Source organism: Orbicella faveolata, unplaced genomic scaffold, assembly GCF_042242905.1.
Source record: "Orbicella faveolata isolate gen_17 unplaced genomic scaffold, um_ofav_v1 contig_24, whole genome shotgun sequence".
Lineage (NCBI taxonomy): Eukaryota > Metazoa > Cnidaria > Anthozoa > Scleractinia > Merulinidae > Orbicella > Orbicella faveolata.
The window spans coordinates 7249944-7277831 of record NW_028301552.1 but is presented as its reverse complement, the minus strand read 5'-3'; the positions used below and the strand labels follow the sequence as shown (position 1 = coordinate 7277831).

The following is a 27888-nucleotide window of genomic DNA, read 5'->3' as shown; positions in this document are numbered from 1 at the left end:
CGCCTAAAGCATCACAATTTTCAGTGTTCTTCCACCAGATATCATTTTCTCTGCAACATTTAGATTTGAGGTCAATTAAGTGGCGAGATCCCCGAGAACTGGAAGCTATGGAAAGAGAAATACTGCAATAATTACTTGGTTCGGAGTGAGAAAGTTCCGAGTATCATTTCGCCGTGTTCAAGGACGTTATTGATGACGATGGCCTTTAAGTGTTCAAAGCCTTAAGCTATACTGAAGAAAAACAATCTCCGTGTAGTAATGGGGAGGATGAAAAGGTATTGCACTGGCGAAGTAACGTAAACGAGATTGTTTCAGCAGGACACGTAGGGGCCAAACCACCCCCCAAATGTTTCGTCAGTTCTTGGATATTTCACATTATTTCGCATTACTTAAAAAGTATTGACTCTTTCTACACCAAACTTGGCAGATGAGCAGGAGACCTATTGCTAATTATATTTACGTGAAAAATGTCAGTAAATGTCAAAGTTGTGACGTCACAGTGATGACGTCATGTTCTTTGCCACTTTTAAAGTTTTTAATATGCATATTTTTTACAATGTGTTGGAAAAAGCACATCAAGGGGAGTTGAAACCTGAAAAAATTTTGTCCATATCACAAAAATTAGATGAAATATGGCATTTTTAAATATGAAAAATATCTCTGCAAAATATGGGGTCCCCCCCTTGAGGAAAATCCCCAAATTGGAGCCGTAATTTTGTTCCAGCAAATACAGCTATGTTGCATATGTGATGTGCCAGATGACTAAAGCAAAAATAAAGAAGAAAATCGTAATAAAAAAATTATCCCTCTAGCGTTATTGCGTTAAAATAAGTTTTGTTACGTCATAACCTGTGACGTCACCCGTTTTTTTACTGCTAATACCATCCTAACAAAGCCGAAAATCAAATTTCTAAAACCATACGATTTTTGACAACATCAAGCTTTCTATTTTTCTAGATTATTAGCCTTCCTAGAAAAAAACTGAAAAAAAATAAACCAGAGAGACTGACTTAAGAAGGACAGTATGGTTAAGCAAATTCCGGGGTGGACACCAAAAAAATATTTAATTTACCATATCTCAAAAAATAATCATCATAGCAAAAAACGGTGTCCGGCATTTTACTCCTCAAGTCAAGGCCTTTCCAATGACATAATCTTTACATCAGATTTTACAAAAAATTATAGCACGTTTTGGTGACGTCATCAATTATGACGTCATAATCTGACATTTTGTCACAGCTTCTAAACTTAAATAAACTGGAGAACAAAGAAAGCTTATCTGCCAAGCTTGGTTCAGAAATATATAGACCAAGCAAATATAGCCTTCATGAAACATTAGGGGGGTGGTTTGGCCCCTACGTGGGAAGGAAGAACTTCCTACCGAAACGCTCGACAACTTAAGCGTTGAATCAAAGAGAACCTTGGCAAAGAATTGCAGTTGATGTGATTTTTTACGGTTTTTACACAATACTCTCATCTGCGTTCGACTGGTCTTAGGATAAAACATGAGCAAAGCACCAAGCAGCCACTTACGATGACAGACCCCAAACATGAAGCAAGTGTATCGACCTTCCAGCATCCGAGACTGGTGATGCAAATATAGGAATCTTAACCATGACGACGGCGACGCCGAGGAATTTGTCCAGGATGCCTATGGCTCTAAAACCTCGCTCAGGCTAAATATGTAGTGACAGCGTTCAATTCTAAATGGAAATAAGAAAAATTAGCGGTTCGACGGTAACGCCAAGGACGACGGCTGGAAAAAAAATGGACCTAAATTTTACCTTTGAATTTCGCAATTATCTAGAAATGTTCTGCAAGCCGAGCGGTCTAAGACCCTACTCAAACTAAAGATGTAACGCCAACGAATAATTCTAGAAGAAAATACTAAAAATTAGCCGTCGAGGCTCCTGTTCTTCAAAATGCCCAAAACTTGGTCATTTCACGTTGTTGTTTTGCAGAGGACGGCAAAGAAATGTACAAAGATTTATAACACACGTGCACAGCTATTGGTCTGCTCATTAAACCTTTTGTTTAACGGCGTTTTCGTTGCCGTTGCCGTCGTGGTTTGCTTAAGCTCCCTAACGTTGTTTTGCAGAGGACGGCTATGAAATGTTCAAAGGTTTACTGAACACACTTGTACAGCCCTTGTTTTGCTCATTAATAAACCTTTTGTTTGTTTGTTTGCTTGTTTGTTTTGTTTGGTGTTGCTGATTGACGTCGTGGTTTGCGCCAGACTCGTCCAGCTACTTCAGAGGAATTAAAAACGCATACAGCTTCATCTCTACGGTTAAGCCTACGGTCCAGAGTAATCCGTCACGAAAACGGAGCGTTTCGAAAACGCTCTTCAAACCAGCGGAATTTGAAAACGCTGGCCTTGAGTTTTCATGTGGACGGAAAGTATTTTAAAACGGACCTTTTCGAACACGATAGGATCAGGAAAATCACGTGATTTCCCTGGCCGAGATTTCCTCAAATAAAAATATAAAACGACTGGTGATTGTTGTGTTTTCAAACTCCTTCGGTGTAGTGTGAACGGCCGGGCCTAAGCTTCCTAGGCTTCTGATCGATGAAGTCAATAATCAGACGGCGTTATTCAATGAGTTCAAAGAGTAAAAAATCGGAGGAGGACCCGCGCAAAGGAGAAATGCACCATAAATAAACAGCATTAACAAAATAAATATTTAGGGGTGGAACTCTGTAAGGACCTCGATCAAGTTAAATATTCGTTATATGTTACTAGCATTATCACGAAGGCTGACCCGGTGGCTAAATAAAGTTTTACTTTATTTACTTTTACTGTCGGATTTATCAGAAGGAACCTGGAACACATTTAAGAAAGGTCCTTGTTATTCATTAGTAAGAGACCATCTGTGTGGGATTCGCATACCTAAAAGGAAATTCATGACATCCAGATCTAAGGTGTACAACGACAAGCCGCTCAAACATTTTTATTATTCCCCTATAACACAATCGGGAGCCCGCGGTTCACAGGCTAAGTTTGAGAAGACTTCTACGCGACCTTTGCCATGCTCTAATATACAAGCAATATTTGTGTCAAAGCTTTACCCCTTCAGATCCTTTTCTGTGCGGCAACGTTTTTGTGTCTGTAAAGGATATGACGTATTCAGTTAGGTCTTTATGACGACCTTCATTAAGTGGGACTCAAACATTTTCCTTGTGTAGTCTCTCTTGCTTACACAACTGTCTTCTCGAGCGGTATAAAAAGGTACCAAACTCTAACGTGTGTTATCGTTTTAGCCCTTTTGGACGAAATTCGTTCAAACCTTTTATAGATCTTTTATACGATAACCGCACTTGGATATGGTGTGTCATATTCTCTTGGCCTGATGCACTGCCAAAAATGATCGGTCGATAAAATGGACAAAAATAACACTGAAGCTCATAGTCCTTGTACAAAGTCAAACTCGTTCCCTGCATGGGTCTCTCATCTTACCGCGCCCTGGAGCGAGCATCATATAAAGACCAATGTGAAAATTTTATTGAAGTTTTGCAGCACGCACCTTTCAAAGTCGACAGTAGAAAGTATAAACATCAAACATTGAATAATATTTTGTCGGGAATTGCGAAGTTTTGTAAATAACGGATGGAATAAGCCAAGTCATGAATTACTTATAGCGGAGCTCCGGCAGCCCGAAAGGCCGCCGAGCGGAGCCCCATACTCATATAGGAAAGAAAAAGAAACCCATGAGTTGATTTTCTCATGGTTATCATGGCTAGCGGTATTGCTCGTGGGCGCGTACGCACGACGGTGACGACGGCGACGGAGTTTCCCAACATGGCGGCCATACTCCAAATAATAGGTTGACAGACATGCAGCCTTGGTTTACCGTGTACTTCCTTGATATTGGACATCCATGTTATGATCAATTGACATCTTTCAAAACAAGGTATTCGCTGACCAATATCACGTGGCCATATCGCGAGCTCAAGTTTACAGCTCCTCGAGGTCTCGTGTTTTTATTAAATTGACCGCTGACTAAGGGCTGGTTAAGGATTGGATCGCGGACTCATATTAGGTTAACTTGTTGGAAACAGGGCAGGATTGCTCGGAAGCCGGTTAACGCTAACCCAGGATTAAAAGTTAACCAAATTATAACTTTTTCCTCCATACAAATGGTTTTTGCTGTTTTGTTTTGTGTATAGGGTGATTATTAAAACTCAAAACAGAAGGCCAAACAATATACAGAAAACCTCACCGCAAAGTTACAAAACTCAAATCAAAATTCTACCTTTTTCTGGGTTAACTGAATCGGGCTTTGAACAACCCGGCCCAGGAGCTACGCTTTTAGGCTGGCCTAAATCTATATATTATTCAAAGACAAAGGTTTATTGAACTGGACACCAAATGACTTTTTATGTTGCACTTAGAAACCATGGTATATATTTCACTGTCGTTCATAATCTTACAATAACGTTTTCTGAATATTGAATTACCTTAGTGTTATACTGCAAAATCGTACTCTACTGACGGAAATGTGCGACTTACAGTAAAGCGCAGCGTTCCGTCTTGTACGTTTTTAATTACACGCCTTTAGAAAAGCAATAATTAAGATCATAAATAATTACGATCTTCTCTCGCGAGTTTTGAATACGTGGAAGCGACCGCTCTGTATGCTGACACCTCGTTTGTTTGCCCTCTACAAAAAGAGTGATCCTACTTAAGAATTAGAAAGTATCTCGGAGTAAAGAGATTAAAAATCAGTTAATCAAGAAAACCTGCACAGCCGCTGGAAATTAGACTGGAAATAGAACAAAGCAGAGGACGGAAAATTTTCGGACAGAATGCAGTAGCACTGTTCTTAAGATCATCAGCAACAATAACGACTTCGTATAAAAGAAAAAATATATATATAGAAATATCAACATAAGTTGGGTAAAGGGTTTACCTTTACACAACTTATAATTTGATTATTAAGCGGCAGCTCTTTCAACCTCACAGTTCTAGGATAGAGCGTCACTCTATCATCATCGTCATTTCTCTTTCGAGAAAAAAAAGAGATAAAAGAGAAAAACAAAACAAAACAAAACAAAAAACAAAACAGAAAAAACAAAACACAACAACAACAACAACAACAACAAAACACACACACACTCAGTAACGACCACCACGTAAACTAGAATCAGCGCAGAAACCACAATGTTTAGATGATGTTTTTATACGGGTTACAAACATTTGCATGTAAAAACCCCAGCTTTCCCTGCTATGCCCGCTTAAAAATCCCGACTCGACGAACAAGTATCCTATTAGACTAGTTAAAAAAAACAACAAAACAAAACAAAAACAAAAACAAAAAATAGGACTATCAATGCACTGTGAGAAGGAACTCTTTAATTATATGTCATTAAAAATAAAGCACATTCTATTTGGAAGAAGCAATTTTCGATTCAAATAATCTTCCATTCTTCTTTACATTTTTCGCAAAGATTATATTCATCAGTCAATGCTCGGATTACACGGGTACACTTCTTTTTTACGCGCGTATTCAGGAGGCAGGAGGCACGTGTCACGCACGAGGATTTAATCGCACGCAAGCAACGTAGGCTTATCCTGGGTTTACACAGGGCATATTTCTAACAGAAGTTACTAAACAAAGAGTGAATTAACAAAAAATAATAGCCGTGAATAACCCGACAAAAAAAAAAAATCATTATCTTAAAACATGTTTCTCCCAGAAGTAAATTAAAAATTTGCACAGTTGTTTTCCGGGAAAGTGCCGTGCATAAATAGCAGCCTAACCCATCCCTCCCTCTATAAATCTTCACATCCCTTCTAGCCCGCGCCAATCTGCACGCTACAATATATATATCTGTATATCAACTTTATTTGTTATTTACATGACGTGCTACTGTTCATATAATAAGGTTTTCTTAGAATAATTACGAGCTACATGCATTCAGTTAAATTCTAGTAATCTGAACCAAAAAAAAGCAATTACCACTTTCCACCAAACAAAGAATAAACCGAGAACTCTCCGAAGTTGCATGTGACATGAACATGACGCACCGTAAGTAGGGGAACAAGAGTCCTGTTCGGGAAATCTTCGTGAAGACACGAACACTTTTCTGATTTCAGTTATCCAATCAGAAAACAGCTAAAGCAGTCGAGATCACTCGAAAAACCGTGACGTCAACTTATCTCCACGAGGACACACCACGTTGCCTGGTGACGTCCTAGGGAAAACCCTGGATTTTGACTAAAAATGGCTTCTTGTTCCCCGACAGTGCCTTTTCCCCTGAATCATTACATGCTACTTAGCAACTCCTACAACCAAGTTCACATAACTGCAGGCTCAGAATGTCCTCGGGAAAAGAAAATGGTCCTAAACACGTTACTCACTCCTCCGCTTATGTCATCTTTCTGATATCATGCCATTTTAGATTTGATTTGATTCTGCTCTTGAGTCCTAGAATTCAAAGTTGATTTTAAAGAAGTTACGGCACGATACTAAACATACTTTTCTAATGTACAAAAGTCCTTTGAAAACGAAAGAAGTTCGAAGAAGCGGAAAATAAACGACGATGGTTACCGCGAAACGAAGATTTAAATAGTTAACGAACAAAACTTGTGAAAAAAAAAAAAAAAAAGAAAGAAAGAAAGACGGAAATGGCCAATTTTGTCAAAAGATATGCCGTCCGTGACGTATTTCAGGATCTTTTCAAGCACGTGTAACCAACGTGATCTAATCAACCGGCGCAAATATATATATATATTTTCAACCAATTAAGGAGCAGAGCCTTAAGGAAAACCACTTGTGTGCTTTTCCGTGTTTTTCACGGCTCCCCTGGATTTCAACTGGTTGTGATTGCTTCACTATTTGTGTTTCTTCTGATTAGCATCAAAATTTTACATCGTTTCTTTTCCTCACAGCAACCCGCTGCAATTTTGTCTAATTTATTTTCCCGTAGTTTTTCTTCATCACAATCGATGAGAAGATAAACCACGGCTATTTTTCACGAGCAATAGTATCAATCCGCATTGTGTCACAATTGAAGAATCTGCAAAGAGCGGCTTTAAGCTTTCCGTGATTCATGTCATTTACAAATTGTCCTTAAAATAGGTCTGCTCATTTGGTTTTCCTCGTAGATTGTGTTTGTGTAGCTATTACTGCTTGCACTCCACGCTGAAATGCTGCATTGTAGGCCGGCATAAACGCCTGCAAAGATAAAAGAAAAAAAAAAAACTGTAAACAAAAATAAGGTAGCCTCTTAGTTCTGATGTCAACATAGAAATTTCCAACCTCTCGCGATATTTATGAATTGTTACAGCACTAGCCGGAGTCGGTTATGGTCTGTCTACAGAGCCTGTATTTTGTATTGAGTTCGTCGAGATCGCAAGCTTAGCAAAATATTAACCCAGCGCGAGGGAAATCAACGAGCCTAAACGCAAGGGGATAGGGTTGGGGCAAGACAAAAATTGCACAGAGTTCGCGACCGGTCTCGCGCGTTCGAAGAAAGAGAAAACCTGGTAGCAAAAAGATAAACGTCCGTGGACAGACCACCGGAATTCAATTGATGACCAAGACAACTTCCTTTTCTTGATCTTTTATAAGCTATCCTTTTCCTATACTTTTAATATTTCCCAGCCTAAGTTTTAAAACATATCTCTCACCACATAGGAGAATGAAAAATAAAAGACTTTTCGACAATATTTTACGCGTTCGTTTTGAACGTGTAAAGTCTATAACTTAAGATAAAGAAATCGGAAACCTCACCTCGTCCCAGATAAGCTCAGCAACATGATCCAGCTTAGCACCGTATTCCCTAAACTCTCCACTGAACCGAATATACGACCATACTACTATAGCTAACAGACCAGACCATATGACCAGATTACACATGCGCACAAACGCCACCAAACCAACCGAACCGAAGACACTGGAGAGAAAGTATCCCAGCACCACCAGCGTGAAGAACACTGCCGGGGTGCGCGCGGCGTTAAAGATGTTCTTCCCGTCATTGAGCTTCACAAAGTTCTCAAAAGATTCGTCGATCTCCTTCAGAAGTCTTTCCAAGTACTCTTTGCTAAATTCGCTGCCTCCCATCTTGCGCGTTCCTTGAAACATGGCTAATGAGGTTTCCTTGGCTTGCTGGTGTTTCTTTTCCAGTTCGTGGGGAGCTAAGTATGGCGTATCGCCTCCACACAGCTACAATACAAATTGAAAACAAAAAGAATGATTCCAGCATAGCTATTTCAGTAAAATAAAGCATTCCTTGTTTTACTCCGAACATTCTAATGTAACGAGTAAAGGGAGGGAATCATGAAAACGCTTTGCAGGATTAAGTTTTCTCTCACAACGCAATGTACCTCTAGCTTCTTCTTCAAGTCAGTACCCTCGCGCGTAGCTCTCGTTTCCCGCGTGTCCGACGTTTTCCTCGCGTGTCAATGATTATTCTACCGTGGCTATAAATTTTCTTTCACATCGATCAGTGCTTGCTTAACCATCCTTAGGGACGCTTCATAAATATAAGAAGAGCGAGAGATAGGATTTTCCACATTCGAGCTAGCAGGGTTCAACAGTATTTGATTTAAATACTCTAATTATGTGCGAATAACTCACATGTTCCATGTTTTTGTTGTAGGAATCTTTTGAACTTGCCAGAGCAGCAAGGTTGTTTGCTTCAGCTGTGGCCTGAAAAGAAGCAACAAATAAGCAAACAAAACACTCAGGATCAATATCCAGGTTCTCTTTAATGGGTTTCATACATTTCCTGTCATGTGATTTTCTTGAGAGAATTAAAGTTTTAGTCAAGATATAAATTTCAATTCGATGATCATGTCTTTTCATTTAGTGATGAACACAACAGATGATTAAAGGGTGTCATTCAAGGAACACTTACTAGATCACGGAATATACTGAGTTCATCGAGAGAACAAAGAAAAGTGAAGAGAAAAAAGGGAGGAAAACATTACTCCACCAAAACAGGAAACGAGATACGCGGGAAATTTCTCCTCTCTGCTCTACTTTCTTTCTTTTTTTTGTTCGTTTTTTGTTTGTTTTACTGCGTATCCCTCGATAAACTAAAAAGAGAGGTACTACTCCAAGTTAAAAAACTTACCAGCAACATAGACTTAGGCTGCGGTAGCTCCTCACCTTGAAAAATCTTCATGTAAGCCTATCACAAACAAACAAGGCACCGTTACAATTGGGATGAAAAAGAAAACACAAATCGCGTAACTTTCAAGAATTGACGGAGCCCAAGGTTTTGCTTATACAGTACGCTTGCTAAGTAACAACACAAACCCTGATCAGGACAGCGTTCAGAGTACTCTAACCAATCAGGAGCGAAAGCAAAAGCAAACGTCACTTGGGTTATGCGCGCTTTCCAGCGCTTAGTATAGGTTGCATGTTTTCTCGCACTAGGCACGGATTGCATGTTTCACCCGGGTTGACGGAGGCTGCATGCTTTACCGCCCTTGACACGGGTTGCATGATTTTATCGCCCGTGACACGGGCTGTATGTTTTCCCGCCCTTGACAAGAGCTGTATGCTTTCCCGTCATTGACACAGGCCCTTGACACAGGCTGATTTTCCCACCCTTGACAAGAGCTGTATGTTCTCCCGCCCTTCACAAGGGCTGTATGCTTTCACGCCCTTGACACAGGCTGCATGCTTTCCCGCCTGCATGGTTTTCCCGCCCTTGACAGGGGCTGTATGTTTTCCCGCCCTGACAAAGAGTGCATGTTTTCCCACCCTCGACACGGGGGTATAGAAGCTGCATGTTTTCCCGCGCTTGGCACGGGTTGCATGTCTCTCCACCCTTAGACGGGCTGAATGTTTTCACGTGCTCGGCTGCGTTATTTCCATGCGCGGTGTTTGGCCAGATGTGACTATTTTGGTTTTGCGACATTTAAACCGTTCTGCAGAGAGGGATATAAATTACAATTACCTTAAAATACTCCAACAGTCCTCTACAAGTGACCTCTCCTCCGTTTATGCTCTTAGCAACAAGGTTTTCAGAAGACAGCACAGAAGGAGTGAGATCTCGTAAATGGGCTTTAAACTCCTCGTCAATATCTATGAATAAAGTAAAAATGTGTGTCACTTAGTAAATATCACCTAAATTAATATATCCACCGTGAAATTTACACCGCTTTCACCAGCACCCCTTCCCATTGTCCCACTGTTTACAGTCCCTCTTAGAAAGTTCATGCATAACATAGATAATCTTTAGATATTTGATGATTTCTCAACTGTGGTGGTTTGTAGATAGTCTTCCCTCCCCCTGACATTTTGTAACTGCATTACAACAGCATTTAATAAAAGCGTTTTGAGCCTCAACTCCTCCATTCCTCCAAAAAGAAAAAAGATTAAGGAATTTCCATGGAATGTGACCGTTCTAAACAAACACACATCTAGACAACTGCGAGAAACGGCCAATCGTCCAAAGTTCTTTTAAATTCCATGCCTCTAAAATTGTCAACCCAAACCCTCACCTGAGTTATTCAGTGCTGGCAGTACGAGAAGTGAAACACTTTTTTTTTTTACATAAGTTACCTGACATGGCCAGAGTATTCCAGGCCGAAAAAAAGTACTTATGTCTCCTTCTCTAAATTAACATTCCCCCCCACACTCTTTCTGAGTGTTCTTTAGGAAGGGAGGTGCATGATGTAAAAGGAATGTTTTGTTTTTTTTGGGGGGGGGGGGGGGGGGATTGCTTATTCACAGAAAAGTGCTTAACTGAGAAATTTGTGGGGCACCTGGTTTTTGCAGTTGCAAACTTTAGACATCTAACTGTTGTTAACTCTGGTACCCAATGTACTAACCCTTCAGACTTCCATCAAATGTGGGATTTGTGGCAACTTTCAGTCCAGGGTGCGGCATCAGGAAACAGCTAATGTCACTAAAGCAGGACTTGATGTGCTTTCTCACTTGCATCAGTTCAGAATGCTGTTTTTCCGTCAACCGCAGACGTTTCTCCAAGATTTGATGTCCACCTTCAGACCCATACTCTGCTTCATACGGAAAACTCCAGTCACGTACCAAGAACACCAATCTCTGAAAATATTTATCACACAGAAATCAAGAGCCTGTTGTTCATTTGTTTGTTTGTTAATTTGTGTTTCAGTCTATGTTTGGAATGTGCAATGGCCCAGATTTATGAGCAAGTAAAAAATATTCAAAACAACTATGCTCTGGGCTTGACAAGTTGCTACAATGGTAGATATGTTTTTATTTATTTATTTATTTATTTTATTTTATTTTGTAGGCGAAAGCTCTCAGACTATACAATGTTCATTATAGCTCAGCCATTCTATTCAATTCCATTCAATTTTAATCTAAACTCTCACAAACATTAATCTGCATAAACTGCTGCGTTGTCTTCTCTATATTTTAATGGGTTACCCCACTGACAGTGACCAATTGCATTAAATCCATTTTTGCTTGCAAAATGAGCCACAATATACGCTGAATTAATAATATTATGATCGTCAATGGCTGTGTGCATAAATTGTTAATTGCTAACAACAGTAATTTTGGGGCTGTTAATTTAGCTACTGTGTGTATTCTGTAATGTATTTTTGTTGAAATGAGTTTTTTTTTCCTTAAATGATGGTCGATGACTGTGCACAGTTGTGCATGATTTAATTAAACAATCGGGAGGGAAGAGTACTGCCTTCTCAGTCAATGAGGTAAGAACACGATTAGCATGATTGTATTTTAATAGTTATTTCGCTTACACATCAAGTTTGTTCTACAATAATAAAAAAACATGAGCAGATGAAGTTTGGAAACAAACAAAAGATATGTGAAATCAATTATTAATTGTTTTACCTGGAATGGCTTAATGTTGCTTTCTTCCATTGCCAGTTTGCCATATTCCGTAAAAAGCTGTGTAAAATAGAACAAACTCAGTTTGTTATTGGAAAACTTGGTAATCATTCACATAAGTATCAACACTTGTTAGTCAATAGGCTTTTTAGACTTTGCTAAATGTAATTTAGGCCAAGTTAAAATGGAGACAAGTGGTAGCCAGTGGTTTTCCTCCTTGATGAGGGTCAGTCTGTGGGTTTTGCAGGGAGGCCCAGGAATTTACAGCTCTCCTGTCATTACATTAATACAGTTGAACCTCCCAAAAGCAACCACCCAAAATGTCAAGCCTAAATGGTTGCCTAAAAGAGCTTAGACCATACTGGTCAAAATTTTGCCTCATTAGCATAATTATGGTAACTGCAGAGACTAATCCCATGTTTTAAGTGTTTTATTCATTTGAAAAGTCAATTTTAAGAAAAAATCTGGTACTTCCCATTGAGAAATTTCCATCTCTTGTACTATCCAAGAATGGGATAATGTTACTTTACAACACCTTATTATCCTTTCAAACTTTAAGCCCTAAAAGTGGTTGCAGTCGCTTACAAGAGGTTCCAAATATAGTAATTTGACCTGGAAACTTGACATTTTGGAAAACTGGTCTCTGAGGTGAGGTGGTCGCAACCGGAGGTTCAACTGTATTATTATCTATTTTTCTTGAAATGATTTTAACTGTACCTGGAGATGTTGAAGATCATCTTCTTGAATGTTCTGTGTTAAGTTGTAGATCTATGGGCAAAAAGCAGTGCAAACTTGGTTAGAAAGACAAAAACGAAATTCCAACAGAGTAAGCAAAAGCTAAACTGCTTACAAGTACATCCTATCAAATTGAGCCAAAATTTCCAATAAAAGCTGTTCTGCAAATTGATAGATGCATAATTTGCATAATATACACAAAATAGGCTATGTGTTTGAATGAAATCAAACATGCGGGGATAGAGTATGAAGTGTACATGTACTGTAGGTCTAAATGACTATTGTTGTTGTTATGTGTAAATTAAAGTTCTAAGCCTTGGGAAAAAAAAAAAAGTATAATAATTATTTAATAGCTACATGTAAGCTGTGAAATCCCATATGAGTGAAGCCAATCATGAAAATTGTAAGTTTGAATACGTGATCCTGTCAAGACCAGTTCCCTCACATTTGATGTAAAGCATGAACTACACTAATACAAACCTGTGTTGAACTGGTCATTGTACTGAGAGCAAAAATTGTTGCACAGTCTTTCACAGTTGATGTGCTGTCAAATGCACCCTGGGTGTCCATCAAGAGTACAACGATCTGTATAGTGTGACGAGGACAATGATGTGAGACAAATAATATTATACACTTAATGACTGGTACCAAGGGAAAGAGTTTCATTTTCCCAAGAATCTTGATGTTTTCTGAGAGGAGATCAGGGACAACATTTGAGGGAAAACAGATCTAACTGCTTCCCAAGAGAACAAGTAATTTTAAGGTGTTTTATTATATAGCTGGAGTTTAGCGTGCAAAGTGATATAGCAAGAAGAATTAAGACCCAAGTCAAAGTAGCCTCTTGTTAGTGGGGGAGCAGGCGACAATGGCATAATTGTCGCCTGCAGGTCGTCGTTTAGATTTGGCTATTTCCGTGTGTCGTAAAACAGTCAATCAGAGCATGTATTAGATTCAACTTAACTCCAGCTCTGTAACAATTACCGGTAACAATTTAGCATTGTTATCAAACTTTGCATGAAAGATCTTCATTCAACCATATTATGATCAAAGCAGAAATGACAAAATCAACAGGAATTTCAGCCTTCTGTTTGAGTGACAGGATGTTTTTCTGTTTTCTGTGAGAAACCTATCACCCAATATTCATTCTAGTAGTTGCTGAAACACATGCCTACTAGGAATTTGCTTAACAAACCACAGTGGGGGTACACCGTAAAGTATCACTATGTGAGACAGACCTCCCTTAATTCTTAGCTACAGTGAACCTTAACCAAACAAAGAGATAGTAATAAATGGTTCATGAACAGTAAAGAAATAAGATGAACAAACCTCTTCACCACTAGGGAGAACCTTAACATACGGCTTGCTCCACATAAGGATGCCAGTCGTGTCTCGCTCTGATCCTCCTCTCCAAGAGAACCCCTCCAGTGCCTCTTTCTCTCCTCCAATCCAGTCTGGATAGGTTCCCTGAGAGTAAATACGTCCAAATGTAAGGTAAATGTAAGGATATTGATATTGTAAATGTAAGGATATTGAAGGTAAACATGCAAATAACATAAAACCTCTCAGCCCCTTCGCTAATAAGCTCCCATTTTAAGAGCAAGAAATCCAATGAACCCTTCCCCTTCCACTCACTTATCTTCTGGTTTCCTCCTTTAATCTTTATAACCAAAACAATAAGTTAAACTACATGTACATGAACATGAAGTGTAGCTCTAACAAATCCAGTTAGACACAAGTTGAGTATTTGGACCAAGAGCCTCCAGATGTCAAATCAAGCCCTAATGTGTCTATCAGTGTCAAGCCCGAAGGGGAGGGGACCCCAGCATACAGGGGGCATTTGATTTTTAAGAAGTATTTCTGGTCAAAATCCCTACCAGTGGGCCCAAAAATGGGAAAAATCAGCGTAGCACTGTACATATAGCGTGTTGTCAGGTTCAGGAGTGAAGCTGGTTCTAAGCATGTGTTTTTGTTTTTGTTTTTGTTTTGTTTTTTTGCCAAAAGCTCTCTCATATCCCTTCACATTGTATTATGATAAATAAGAATGTTGCTGTCGGTGCTCTCTGAAGTAGGTGTCTGGTGATATAAAAAATAAATTTTGTACTCTACCCCTTTTTAGAATTTCATTTTTATTCCCTGGAGTGACTTTCAGGTTTTTGGGTGTTGTAAAATCAAGGTCTGTAGCTCTTAGTGCAAAGGAAGAGACTTGTCATTCACACCATTTTCATAAATCTAGTAATACATACACGGTCATATACATGTTATTGAACAAGTGCAAGGTCCATATTGGAGAAATGTTGAAGAAATGTGTTTCTGTTTGTTTGTTTGTTTGTTTTTGCTTTGTTTTTGCTTTTGTCTTTTTGCAAGTTTATGAACTAAGCCACAAGCAGTGGAGATGAAGGTGGACTCCCAAGTCAGAGATTGGGTGTTCAAATCTGGGTGAGTACAAAATGAAAGAAAAATAATCCTGTCATTGTATGGAAGTATTATGGTATATGCTGAGAAGTAGGTGGTTGATATGGCATCCTAGCAGGGGTAAGGTAGAGTAGGGTTAGGGACCGAGCATAGTAGGGTAAGGTTAGAGACTGAGTGGGTGGGTGAGTGGTACGCATGCTATTCTTTTTAAGAACCTCCCAAAAAAATGAAACAAAAATAATATGGTTTGAACAATTTTTAAGCCAAGGTAAGAACTGGACCATAACATGTTAAACAATATTTTTTTCCTCAAAGCAAAGGTCAGAAGTGTGGTGATGGTAGCAGAATCATGCGTTTACATATACAATGTACCCCTTGACCCCCCAGTTCCCACTACTCCACAAATATGGGTGCAAGGGGCAAAATCCAGGGTTGACAAGTCTCTTTGAGTACAAAGTACATAGTGACCCAGCTGACAAAAGAAAAAGAATCTTGTAAAATATGCAAATCACGATACAGGACTTCAATCAATCAGTGTATGCACATGTTTGACCAGCAAGTTGTTCTTCAAAGTGGTTGACTCTAGAACTGTTGAATCCTGGCCTGGGTATCTGCTTAGCTTTGGCATGGCGCGAAATCACCACATTCATAACAACATGTTTCAACATTTACCTAACATTGTTTATATGCATAAGCTTAGCCCTAATGTGTACATACATGCATAACATAATTGTTCCGCAAAATATCGAAGACATTTAGCAAAACAATATTATTACACACGATTATTGCAGAATGATTGCCATGGTTGTCTATGATGGAGATTTTGATGAATCCATTGCGAGTCTTCGTTCATACTTGCACCTGTATCAACATAAATGGCGTTCCCGTTTTCCTCGCTAAATAATTCAAAATTGAAGAAAAAAGGCTGACAATGTTTTATTGTTCGGGATGTATCACGCTTACTTTGAGGAAGAAATAAACATCGATATAAGTATCAGACACTGCTATTTTTTAGATGTTAAATGATGTGTTAATTTGTCAGAGTGTACAAAAGTAACTGGAATTGTTGTACAATCATTTCTACGTCAGCTACCTTACCTCCCTGTCCAAGTACCGCAAAAAGAAATCCAAGAGGAATGATTTCCCTTTCCTAAAAGCGCCAGCCACGGACACTACGGCTACCTTCTTGTCCCTTACGCTTTCGTCGAGTAAGATTTCTTCCAGAGCTTTTTCGTCGAGCTCAAAACTGTGGGTTTCCGTGGCCACTACAACGGGCACCGGTCGCGCGCCCAGCAATTTTGAATCCAAATCGTGTTCTTGTGTGTGGGTCATGGTTTCGTCACTCCCTTTAGAAATGGAGATTGATGTTAGTAGAGTGAAACAGGCGACTGGGTAATTCTAATTGTAACTTTTCGCGATGAACTAACCGCCTCTCGGATGAACTTCCATCTTGTATGTACGTTATTTGAAATTGACCTCCGGGCTTTTTTTTGTAAATTTCCAAAATGGCCGCGCTACCACTTCCGATTACGCAGAACCACGGGACAGATTTCGCCTTTAGAAGAGGCTGTAGGGTAGGGTAGGTAAAGCACGCAAAGCACTTGATTTTGCCATTTTCCCGAATTATTTCCATTAGGTAGCCAAAGAAAACTCCATTAAGCATATTTTGCCGCATCATATTATAACTTTGAAGAAATTAGACTAATGTACTAGATATTATCTCTGTTAACTGCGAATGACGTCATTACATCCACTCCCTACCCTGGAGGAATAGCCCTGTCTTCCTCTTTTGCATCGAGAATCCTGGGAAATTTTCAACTTGGCGGACATTTTGTTATGCACAATATTCTTCACTCTATTAACTTTTTTTCGTTCTAAACCTTCGGAAACATGTCAGAGAACTATGGTAGGACAAACATCAACCAAAATTATTGCAGGATAATTCAGTTTAGGAATCAGCTGGTTTCGTCTTCGTACAAAAACTGTGACCTGCGTTACTAACCTTGTTCGTGTTCTATCTTCTTGCAGATTTTCTTTTTAAGTTTTTGGTGATCGGCAGCGCTGGAACAGGGAAGTCGTGCATTCTGCACCAGTTTATAGAAGGAAAATGTAAGTTGCCAACGCCGTTTTGTGTAAAATAAGTTCTCTTAGCGAATAGGATGATCACCGTTATCAGCGTTATATATCGATGAGCTCGCAAAGGTCTATTTCTGTTGTTTGTGCTTTTATTGAAGATTAACTTTACTTAGGTTATAATTTTACCCTCTTACTGAAAGTGTTAGACTTCAGTTTAATTTTTTTATCTTTCGTTTTGTTTTCTTTCACTTGTTTGACAGTTAAACAGGATTCTAGCCATACTATCGGCGTAGAGTTCGGTTCTAAAGTTGTGAATGTCGGAGGCAAGTCTGTAAAGTTGCAAATTTGGGATACAGCTGGACAGGAAAGGTTTAGGTACGTATTAAATACACCGATTGTTCGCTTCCATATTCGGGAGGTGGATGATTTTGAACGGTAAAAATTGACTTTATATGTTGTCGACACCTTTTGGTGATAACTTGAGTTAGAAATTAGCTTCCTTGTTTAAAATATAGGCTTAGTCATAATTTGCTGTGTTTTAGACTTTATAATTTTCTTTTCTGTGAACCCTTTCAGTCTGGAGTTAAGGTTTCCTACAGAGTCTGTAATTTCTGAAAAAGTATGGAAATGTGCAACCTACTGTAATTTTTCTAGACCTAGAAAAGACATGGAAAGTAATTATGAGGTCTGGAAACAATAGAAAAAAAAATTGGAGTTTACTTAGGAAAATCCTGGTCATCAGATTTTTTGTAAATTTTCCAAGAACCAAATTGATGAATTACAGAATGGCAAAAACCTTCTACTCACCACCAGGTCCAACATTAATATTTTACTATTAGACTATGAAATTGAGATTAATTCTATGAGGTGATAGTTGATGAGCCCAAAGGCGGAATCAGCTGTCACCTCTGTAAGGTATATATCAAACAATAGTAACAGCTTTATTAAAACTGGCATAGCCTATAAATGGACAGTTTGGATTGGCTAACGATGGAACAAAAGCATTGTCTTCTGAGACATGCACCTGCCAAAGACCTTCAATTGAAATGGCATACTTTTTTAGCAAGCACAAGTCATTTCTTTGTTTGCTTTATTGTTAGGTCTGTGACAAGAAGTTACTACAGGGGTGCTGCTGGAGCCCTACTTGTTTATGACATTTCAAGGTAAATGTCACGTATTCAGTCAGCAATTAAACAGGGGTTTCAGTAACATTTTCAGCAGGAGTACAACTGCTTTTCACAGGCGGGTGAAATTTTCTAAAGTGAACTTCTTTAGAAGAAATTTTTCCCTTGATGGTTATATTGTCCTAGTCAAATCATCCTGGTTAGTTTGCCTAGTGGCCGGCCCTTAATGAAACCCCTGAATTGATCCTGTGTAGAATGTAATGGGTTACAGAACTTTCCATTAATAGGAGAATTTGTAATTCTCCTGGTTGCCTTATGCTACATGTATGGACAGTCAATGAAAACAGCTTTCAAACAAATCAAGTAAGCGATGACACAAAATATTGTCTTTGCATTGCACAACTTAACAACACTGCAAAAGTACTGAAAGTAACAAACAAAACAATTTGTAAACTTTGAAATAGTGTTTGAATTCTGTTTTTGTTATAGCCGTGAAACGTACAACTCACTTACAAACTGGTTGACTGATGCAAGGACCCTTGCCAGCCCAAACATTGTTATTATCCTGATTGGAAACAAGAAAGATCTTGATAGTGACAGAGAAGTCACGTTTCTGGAAGCCAGCAGATTTGCACAAGAAAATGGTCAGTATAGAGCAGTTTTCAATTGAGTGTTGTAAAACCAAAACCAAACCAATAACTTACCAATTAGACTTCTCAGCCAATCTCAAACCGCAGTAAAACCAAAACCAAAACCAAAGTAATTGTCTAATTACTTTCGACACTCAAATGAAAACCGCTCCAAATAAGCATGTGATTTGTATTCTGTGATTTTATTTTCTATGTAAAGACAATAATATCAATTAGATAGACTGAAACTGACTTACACAGTGTCAGCTAATTTCCAAACACAGGGACTGCTGAGGGGAAGGGGCTGGTAGGGTTATAGCCTTACCACTTTTATTGCTGGGATTTATTTTCTAAGGCTGACATGGATTAAATATGGATTTTACTACTTGAAATTAATATTGGCCAGATTTTTTAGTCCTACCGCTTTAAAAATAATGGTCTCCGCTGTCCCTGAAACACCATGAATAAGGAGGGAAGTAATTATAAGAGCCAACCACTGGCTAATTTCACTGCCTAAAAGGGAGCTTATTAGTTATATAGTTTCACAACCTGAAATTTCACTGTCTGCAAAGCAAAGACTTGGGGCAATGTTTAAGGTCCACAGGCCAGAAAAGTGAGGCACTGCAGTAGCTAATAAGCCAGCATAGTTTTTTCTTTGCTACAAAGAAATGAAGAATGAAATTTGAGGTTTTTGGATTCCAGATATAATACATGCACCTCAAGTATTTGATATTAATTTATCCTCTAAGTTAAATTAAAGCAAATGAGAAGACAGGCAAATAAGTAAAGCACCTAATATCCCCGCAACAACTATGTACATGTATCTAACCCTCTGTCATAGATGATTGTTATTGTGTTACAATTCTTAAAGCAACAAATTTTACACAGCAGTGGATGTAACATTTTTTACATTGATTAATTGCCAAAGATTGTAACTTAGCTTTTCTGTCTGAGGGAAGCAGTGTGCTGTCTACAGGTATTCATTGATGTTACACAAAAAAATCAATAAAAAAAACTATAACTTCTTTAAATAATTTATTTATTGCAGAGTTAATGTTCTTGGAAACAAGTGCTCTGACAGGAGAAAATGTTGAAGAAGCTTTTTTGAAGTGCTCAAGAACCATCCTTGGTAAAATTGAGACAGGTAAACTTGAGACAGGCACTTTGTGTTGTTTGGGGCTGATTACAAACTGTTGCAGGAACTTTAGCTTCATCTCACAAATTTTGATCTTCTGCAATAGTTTTGTTATCAATGGAATTTCTGATTACTCTTATCTTTAAGTCTTTAAGAATGTCAACAATGGAAAATGTGGTTGGCTTATTATAATTAAAGATGTCATAGCATTTCTTTTCTTTTAAAATATTCTTAAAACAGGCCATAGAAATACAGTTGAAGCCCACTTTTCAAACTTTCAGCCTCAGGGGAAATGAAAAATAGTTCGTGATAACGGGAGTTCCAAAGATTAATAAGCAATTATAGTAAATGACTGAGGGGCAATTCCGAGGGAAATGGTGTTGAGTTTGAAATAACAGAGAATTGGGAATAACCAAGTTTGAATGAGTGGGATCCAACTGATCTAATTACTGATGCCATGAAATTGCCTGTATCTAAAAGTAACCTGGAATTTTTGTGGTTTCCTGCAGGTGAATTGGACCCTGATAGGATGGGCTCAGGAATACAGTATGGGGATCCATCACTCCGAAGAACAATACGTCCTGGCAAACAAGAGGAGAGGCAGAAATGTGCATGCTAGTCTCCTGGGTGATCAGCACAATAACTTTTTTCACTTATTTACTAGAAAACCGTCGAGATACTTGCCAAGTTACCAACTGGAATATTTGTTTAAATAATGCATGTCAAGTTTAAACGCATCTAAAAATAATAATATCATGACTATTAATGGCATGATATAGTGCATTGCAAGATGATTATTGTGTTTAGAGTCATAATGTAGTCTTTTTGTTTGCTACTGGCAGAAATTAGTTAATCCTTTGGTCTGCAGGAGGGATGAACTCCTTAAATGACATAAATCTTTACTTTCTTGTAGTAAGTACACTGTGTACTAATGAACAGATTGGACATGGACATAATCATTCAAACAAAGGATAGGCATCTTGGTTGAGAATTCAAATTCCCCCAAGGTGAATAAAAGGAAAGGTTTTAAAAATATTCAATGATCAGAAGAATTCTTGTGTTAATATTGTCACATTGTACCTACATGTAAAGTTTAGTTTCATTTTACTAACAGTTTAACACTCTGCTTTTCATCAGAAAAAGTGCTGCTACATGTAATAATGTGTGTTTTACTAACAATTTTGGTAATTTAAGATTTTCGCCTGGTTATGTTGTCACGGTATGAGCATCTTTTATGTAGCCTACAGTAAATGAACAGAACCATCTCTCATCACATACCCACTTCTTTCCCTGCTTGAGAGATGTCTCTGGTTCATGCTCGAAAATAAGAATTCCGTACTTGAGACACAAGTAGCGCAACAAAAATCCAAGTATTAACTTGTTCATTGATTGTTTTGAGCTTTTGTCCCAAAGTGATTCTCCCACCCTATCTAAGACACCACATGGATTTCTGTTGTGTGATCTTGTCAGACCAAACATGGAATTTTTCAAGTCAGGGGAAGTTAATTAAACGTAAAGAGGGCAAAAATCAAGTGAACTAGTTATTCTAGTGAAACCGGTGATCCCATCATTTTACTTGGACTGTGTAAACAATTTCGTAACATAACTGTCAATGTATATAGTAATGCTGGATGCAGTAAATTTTAATCTGTAGAGTTGTAGTATGGATTTCTTGTAGCATGTCTGTTTAATCAGCAGGTGTCAGTGTTGGTTTACTTACAGGTCTGGGCATGTTCTGTAACTATGATACTCGCTAAATAGCTTTGTGTATTTTAATTTGAGAAATCCCAACGTCAATGGCTACAGCTGAACATACATGTATGGGCACTTTAATGGACTATCTTAAATGTCCGGTCCACAAAAAGCCAAACCACTCTGGAAATATAATTATCACTTGAGTCAATGGGTGAAGATCAGATGTTGAAACACCATCATGGTTGTTATTTCCTGTGTTGAGCGTCAAATTGTTTGAGTTTGAGAAGAAATCAATCACAAATGATTTTACACAGCCTAATAATAATGCACCCCGGTATATAAAATACATGACTTGTATATGTAAAATTCACATGCCGTGATTGTTTCACTTTTAATACCAAATTACTGTACTAAAACAAACAAAATACAAGGACAATAAAATTAGTCAGTTTTGGTCACCTTATAAAGTTACTTATGTAATTATTCCTTTTTTTTTTTTTTTTTGGGCCTATTTTACAAAATTAAAAACTCAAATAGCAATCTGTCTTGTCCAGGAAAAACACACTTTCCAATACACCTAACAGATGTACTGTATGCTATCTCAGAAAATGTCTTTTGACATCTTCCTCTTTACAAAAGTTCCTTTGATACTCAGTCATCCACCAAGTTTTAGGAAAAGCAACATCTACATCAAAGTGTGAAGGCACCTCTTTCTTCTTCACTGCTTCTTCTCGGAGTTGTACTTTCTTTTTTATCTCTTGCTGTCTTCTTTTCTGTGCACGAAGGGCAGCAGGATAAACCTATAGAAAGGTTAATTGGATGTCAAATTTAGTTGGCATTTTACCCTTGCTATAACAAGGAGAAACAACTGACAGGTTCACATGCTCAACTGTCCAGCTGGTTTGTCAAGAATGAAAACACATTTTGATGCAGAATACATGTAGATTAAAATAATTCTGATGTCTTTCTGAGTTCAAGTTACATCCTGATCAAGAGACACTGTGATTTCATCATAGTCCATGATTTGACAGTAGTATGTGTAGTGCCTTTGAATTTTGCACATGCAATTGGAAATTACAAGAATATTTCTCAAGATCACTCTCAATGTAACTTTTTTTAGTAATTTTCAACTGGAGCACTTAGAGATGATTTCCAGTCTGTACTGTGCACTCTCGAGAGTTTGTTTACGTTTTTTGTTTTGTTTCATGTAAGACATCACAAAATGTAAACATTTTGCAACTACTTGCATGAAGTAACGTTCAAAGTTCTAAAACAACCACCATTATGGATGCAAAGCGGTCGAAGCTTTATGCTTCGTTCTTTCTCACATCACTTGATGAAACAACTGCGCAGCTGTGAAAATCAATTAAACTGTTGGAAAAAGAATTTGAAAGGCCTCAAAGATAAGATTTGTGGTTTGGAACGAATTACAGTGATTCGCATTCCATTGAATGAGATTTCCATGTATAACACCTATAAAGGTTAGGTTGCTGAGATTACGCAGTACGTACTGGAAATCATCTTTAAAACAAACCAGAAAAAAAAAATGTCTTGATGGATTTTTTTTCAAGTATGCACCATTATAATCCATCGTAAATTTTCACTCGTGCACGATTGGTCTAAATGGATGAAATGACTGAATATCCCTCAGCTAAAGTTGGGCAATGTCTGGCCCTATCCCCCACTCGGGGGCAAGGAACTAAGCAGCAAAGTTGGGCAATGTCCGAGTGATATTCCCAATTTTCAAAACCATGCACATTGTAAAAGATATTTGAAGGATAATGAGCACACTGCCTCCATTTGGTGAGAAAATATGCTCGGATATTTGTTCTTGGATTTTATCTTTTCCTTGAAGCTCACAGTTCTCCTCAAGGTATGCTCTTGCAAAACTGTTCACTTCTCAGAACAGAAAATGCCTGCAGACAATTAATATTCAAGCATATTTTTGCACCAAATAGAGGCTATTGTTTATCTTTTCCAAGTTTTAAGTCACAATCTGATCAGATTTTTCAGAATTATGACTTAGCGAACCCAGGAAGGGATTTTTAAGGAATTAAAATCCAGAACATTTCCTGGGAGAAGCATGCCCCAGGTCCCCTTCGGAAGCTTGCAACTTCAGCACTCATTACACAAATTGGTCACTATTTATCCTACATTAGCCTGCGAGCAGGCTCACCTTTGAGTTGCGTGCGAGTGGCGAAGAGCAAAGCGATCCGGCTCAAAGGAGTCTGGTGAAGAGGCGCCAAGTAAGTGAGCCTGCCCTGATCTCTGTATTTTTTTTCATTTTTGCTTCGCCTGAGCGAAGTGAAATACCATTGGTCGAAAAGCGGGAAAGGCAAGAAAACTGTAAATCCATTATGTTTGACAAGGAGCAATCAGATCCCCATGGAGTCGGTAATTTAATGCATGTTCTCACAATAAAAATTAAGTCATCCATATTTGGAGTCAGAAGAGTTAAGTGCGCATATTACTGACGTTTTAACAAAGTTCCAGTCCATTACTGGTTAAATAAATTTCAAACTAAAGAGGGAGTAGGAAACAGAAGTTGAAAGTTTGTTAATGAATCAAGACATACTTGTCATGTTGCCAACTGCATATGGGAAGAGTTAAATATTACAAACGTACGTGATTGCAAGTGGGCAATGAAACATGTACTGAGGCATTTACCTGTTTACCAGCATCACCAAAGACCAGACTCCCAAAGCATGATCACTTGGAATTACATGTAAGTGTGTGTCCTTGCTAGACATCGGCAAAACTTTATCAACAATGTATATCATGCCTGCATGTTGTTGTGAAATCCCGAGAAATCTGAGCTGCCAAAGTTCATACTTCTGGTGAAAATTAGTTGGCTTATTTTTTCTGCAGTTTCCGGGGTGGAAATGAAAAATTTGCAGAGACCAGAGCAGGCTCACTTTCTCGTCTCGCGGATTCGCTGCTCGATTTTGCGCTCACGGCTGCACCCCGCGTGCTTGTGCTCCAACGTGAGCTTGCTCACAGGCTAATCCTACATCTGCATCTGCTGCTCCCCCCCTGCCCCCCTCCTCCTCCACTACTAAACTGGAGAGGCTGTCATGTGACCATCAAAATAACAGGTCAGCCAGACAGGTGATTAGAACACTTGCATTAAATATTGTCATATTGTTTTCCCAAGCTTTCTCAGGATATATCAAATTTCTAGAAGACATCCACTAATCATAAACTAAATTACTTAATAAAACCATTTACTCACTGGCTTCATGTAAATTGATAAACCATATTAAAACTTAACTTAAGAAACTTCTGAAATCAAATTAAAGCAATAACATACATCTAAGTTGTAAGCTTGTATTGCATTGTCCTTCGAAACGAGCTGTTAAAAGCGATCAGTATTGATTAACTTACCGAAGATCTGAGGTCGAAGTTAAGAAATTTGTACCATGCTTTAGTCATCTTTTTTTGACATATTACATGCAGCATTACAGTAATTTAGTAATGACCTGATAGTGATAAGACTTAACTACTAACCTCTGGCTGTGCAGCAAGCACATTGTGAGTTTTCCACTTGTCTACAGGTCCCTCGTTACCCCTTCCGTACGGAAGGAAAGGAGCTTTCTTCTTTCTTTCCTCAGAGTACTGATTCTTTTCGGGGGAAGCTGAATGTGATCGGTGTTTTCTTTTTTCTTCAGATGATCTGTGATGTTTCCGCGCGCCCCGATCGCGTTCCTTCGATCCCGAATCGCCCGCAGCATGCGGATGTTTTGGTTTTTCCTCTTCTTCTTCTCCATACTTCAGCTTTTCAGGTAGGAAAAAAGTCTTATCAACAGCATGACCGTTTTCTTTAATCCCTTTCCTCTCTTCCCAAGCTTGTTTTGGTGCTCTTTTATCTATTCTGTCCTCACGTGGAACAAACTCGCGGCGACCTCCATTGTAGCTGCCATCGTCTCCAGGAATCTCTTCAATATCTTCATCTTCTTCACTTTCGCTGTCCCAGCTCCACGGCTGATGGCGATGTTCCACCGACCTTCGATCTGATCTGTACTGCAACTTGCTAATAAATTCCTCCTTGCTAAAGTTATCCCACAAAGGTTCCTTGTAGGCCCGTCGATACGCTGAACTGTAAACCATTTCGATTTCGCCTTCCCTGAAAGAACGCGAAAGGATGCCGCCAAGTCAAAGTTGTTCTGGATTCTGATTGGTTAACCAGATTCCCGGTTGTCATGGACGCCATCTGCGATTTTAAGGTTTTCCCGCGAAAGATTTTTGATTTGTTTATGTTTTCTTGACCGTAAAACACGAGACAAGTTAAAGTTAAATTTCCAAAGAAATCTACGCAATTGCGCTAAAAAAGAAATCCATGTAGAAAATCACTCAGAAGATAAAATCCTCTACACACCAACCATTTCTCACAAACTGCAATCTTTTCATAAATTTCACGGGACTTCAAATGAACCGATTTAGTAAACCATTTCAGCAATATTTACCAATCTTCATTGGTTAAAAACTTCCACCAGGTAAACGATGTGTCTCTTGCCATATCTGCTTTCCTCTTCGATCGGCAGTCTGCAGTAAATAAACTGCCTGTTTCTTTGTCAGCCTTTGCTATCCATGTTTTTACACTCACGGGACAGTTACAATGTAACTGCACGCGCTATTGGCCTTTGTGTTCGGTCACTTATACCAGCCTCCGAGCAGGCACATGCGCGAGTTAGAGAAGTGTTCGGGCGGGGAAAGGTCTGGGTCAACGTTCGCGCGTGTACGTGTGGGCTGCTCGCATTTTAAGCTGACAGTTGCTCTTGTTTGCTTTCTTTTTGTTTGTAATTATAAAGCACCATCTTGGCCCGGAAGTAAGGAAAGCGTCGGGAGAGAGGAAACCTGAGCGTCCTTAGGATTCGAGTAGGGAACCCTATGGTTTGCGGCTCAAGGGCTAAAATTGTCCAAACCGGCAAAGCTCGCCAGGAAAAAAAACGTTGCCACTGCGAGCGACATATAGTCTTTATATCGCTTTTAAATATGGCGTCAGTCTGCAACAAGTGCCCTCAAAACCTGATAGAGTTAGATGAACTTCACTGATTCAATCAAATATTAATTTTATTAACAAAACTGAAGTTTACACTCTATCTCATATTGGGCTTTCCCATGGACAAAAGCTAAAATTCGCACCATGAAATTGCAATTGCCTTTATTATTCTAACTTAGACTTGATCACTCGACGAAGAAAAGTTATTTCAGTTAGAACACTCTTCGTGTTCAGTAGCAACGAACGTTAATGTAACGCAAAAATCAAAATTAAGTTCTTGCCGTTTGATATATAGTTCAACTGGAGTCCAGTGTGACCCAATCAGATCGAGATTACATCAAAAAAAAGAAAGAACAAATGTTCCATTAGATCCAAACTGATCACAGTTAGATAGTTATCAAGCCGTTCTTAAACTTGCCGTGTAAATGTTTTCCTCACTAAAAACGATACAAAAATTAGAAAATGTTTAAAGTGGAGTGCAATAGTCATTTACCGTCCTGCAGCTAGTAGTCTTCAGAAGCCAACCACTGTTTCTTTCAGTCAGTATTTTCTTGAACTTTTCTCAAACTCCTTGACCATCTCACTCAGTTTGTGCATTGCTTCATAAATACCCTCGCCGTTCTTCGCGCACGACTCCTGCACATGCCAGGGGTTCGCCTTGTGTTGCAGAAGAGATAATTGCTGGGCTAACTCGTGTGACTTTAGAGCGCGAGGAAGGTCCTGCTTGTTGCCAATGACTACGACAGGCACGCCTTCCATCTCGGGGCTTTCAAGAACGCTGAAGAGCTCCTGCCTGGCTTCTGAGATTCTTTCCAAATCAGAACTGTCCACGACAAAGATTAATCCTTGGGTGTTTTGGAAATAGTGGCGCCATAAAGGACGGATCTTCTCCTGGCCGCCGACATCCCAAACTGTAAAAGTGACTCCTTTGCAGGGACAAACAGTTTCTACGTTGAATCCAATAGTTGGGATAGTGCTTACTGTTTCGTTCAACTTGAGCTTGTATAAAATCGTGGTCTTTCCAGCTGCATCCAAACCGACCATGAGTATACGGGCGTCACGATTTGAGAAAGAGCGGTAGAGATCGCCCATTCGTTGGAAGAACTGAGAAATCGTGATTCCCATAACTGCGCTGTCTTGTCGCCTTCAAACTGGTTTTCTCTCGCTGCATTGAACTTAACGCATGAAGAAGAGTGCCTTTTATATGCTTTTTCCATAAATCGCTGTAATTTAAAACATAACTTTTGTAAACCCAGTGTCGATCGACGTGGCATAATTTGACAAATCA

General features: G+C 38.9%; 4 protein-coding genes across 4 annotated transcripts; 1 reads left to right on the top strand and 3 right to left on the bottom strand.

Annotated features, from left to right (window-relative positions):
- Positions 1-5333: 5333 nt before the first annotated feature.
- LOC110051362 (atlastin-1-like) lies at positions 5334-16497 on the bottom strand. Its single transcript, XM_020757399.2, has 12 exons — positions 16370-16497; positions 16041-16288; positions 13857-13994; positions 13011-13115; positions 12513-12563; positions 11799-11855; positions 10790-11021; positions 9913-10040; positions 9082-9138; positions 8583-8654; positions 7737-8168; positions 5334-7178 (listed from the first exon to the last, which is right to left on the bottom strand). Exons 1-12 carry the CDS (start codon positions 16389-16391, stop codon positions 7089-7091), a joined length of 1632 nt encoding a protein of 543 aa, XP_020613058.2. The 5' UTR covers positions 16392-16497; the 3' UTR covers positions 5334-7088.
- Positions 16498-16731: 234 nt separating this feature from the next.
- On the top strand, positions 16732-22068 carry LOC110051365 (ras-related protein Rab-4B). Its single transcript, XM_020757402.2, has 7 exons — positions 16732-16848; positions 16971-17051; positions 17279-17393; positions 18119-18181; positions 18632-18786; positions 19820-19915; positions 20416-22068. Exons 1-7 carry the CDS (start codon positions 16833-16835, stop codon positions 20523-20525), a joined length of 636 nt encoding a protein of 211 aa, XP_020613061.1. The 5' UTR covers positions 16732-16832; the 3' UTR covers positions 20526-22068.
- On the bottom strand, positions 21979-25766 carry LOC110051364 (uncharacterized). The gene is made up of 2 exons (XM_020757401.2): positions 25109-25766; positions 21979-22401 (listed from the first exon to the last, which is right to left on the bottom strand). Exons 1-2 carry the CDS (start codon positions 25706-25708, stop codon positions 22198-22200), a joined length of 804 nt encoding a protein of 267 aa, XP_020613060.2. The 5' UTR covers positions 25709-25766; the 3' UTR covers positions 21979-22197.
- An 887-nt stretch (positions 25767-26653) lies between these two features.
- LOC110051368 (uncharacterized) lies at positions 26654-27876 on the bottom strand. Its single transcript, XM_020757404.2, has one exon. It carries the CDS (start codon positions 27723-27725, stop codon positions 27141-27143), a length of 585 nt encoding a protein of 194 aa, XP_020613063.2. The 5' UTR covers positions 27726-27876; the 3' UTR covers positions 26654-27140.
- Between the last annotated feature and the right edge of the window lie 12 nt (positions 27877-27888).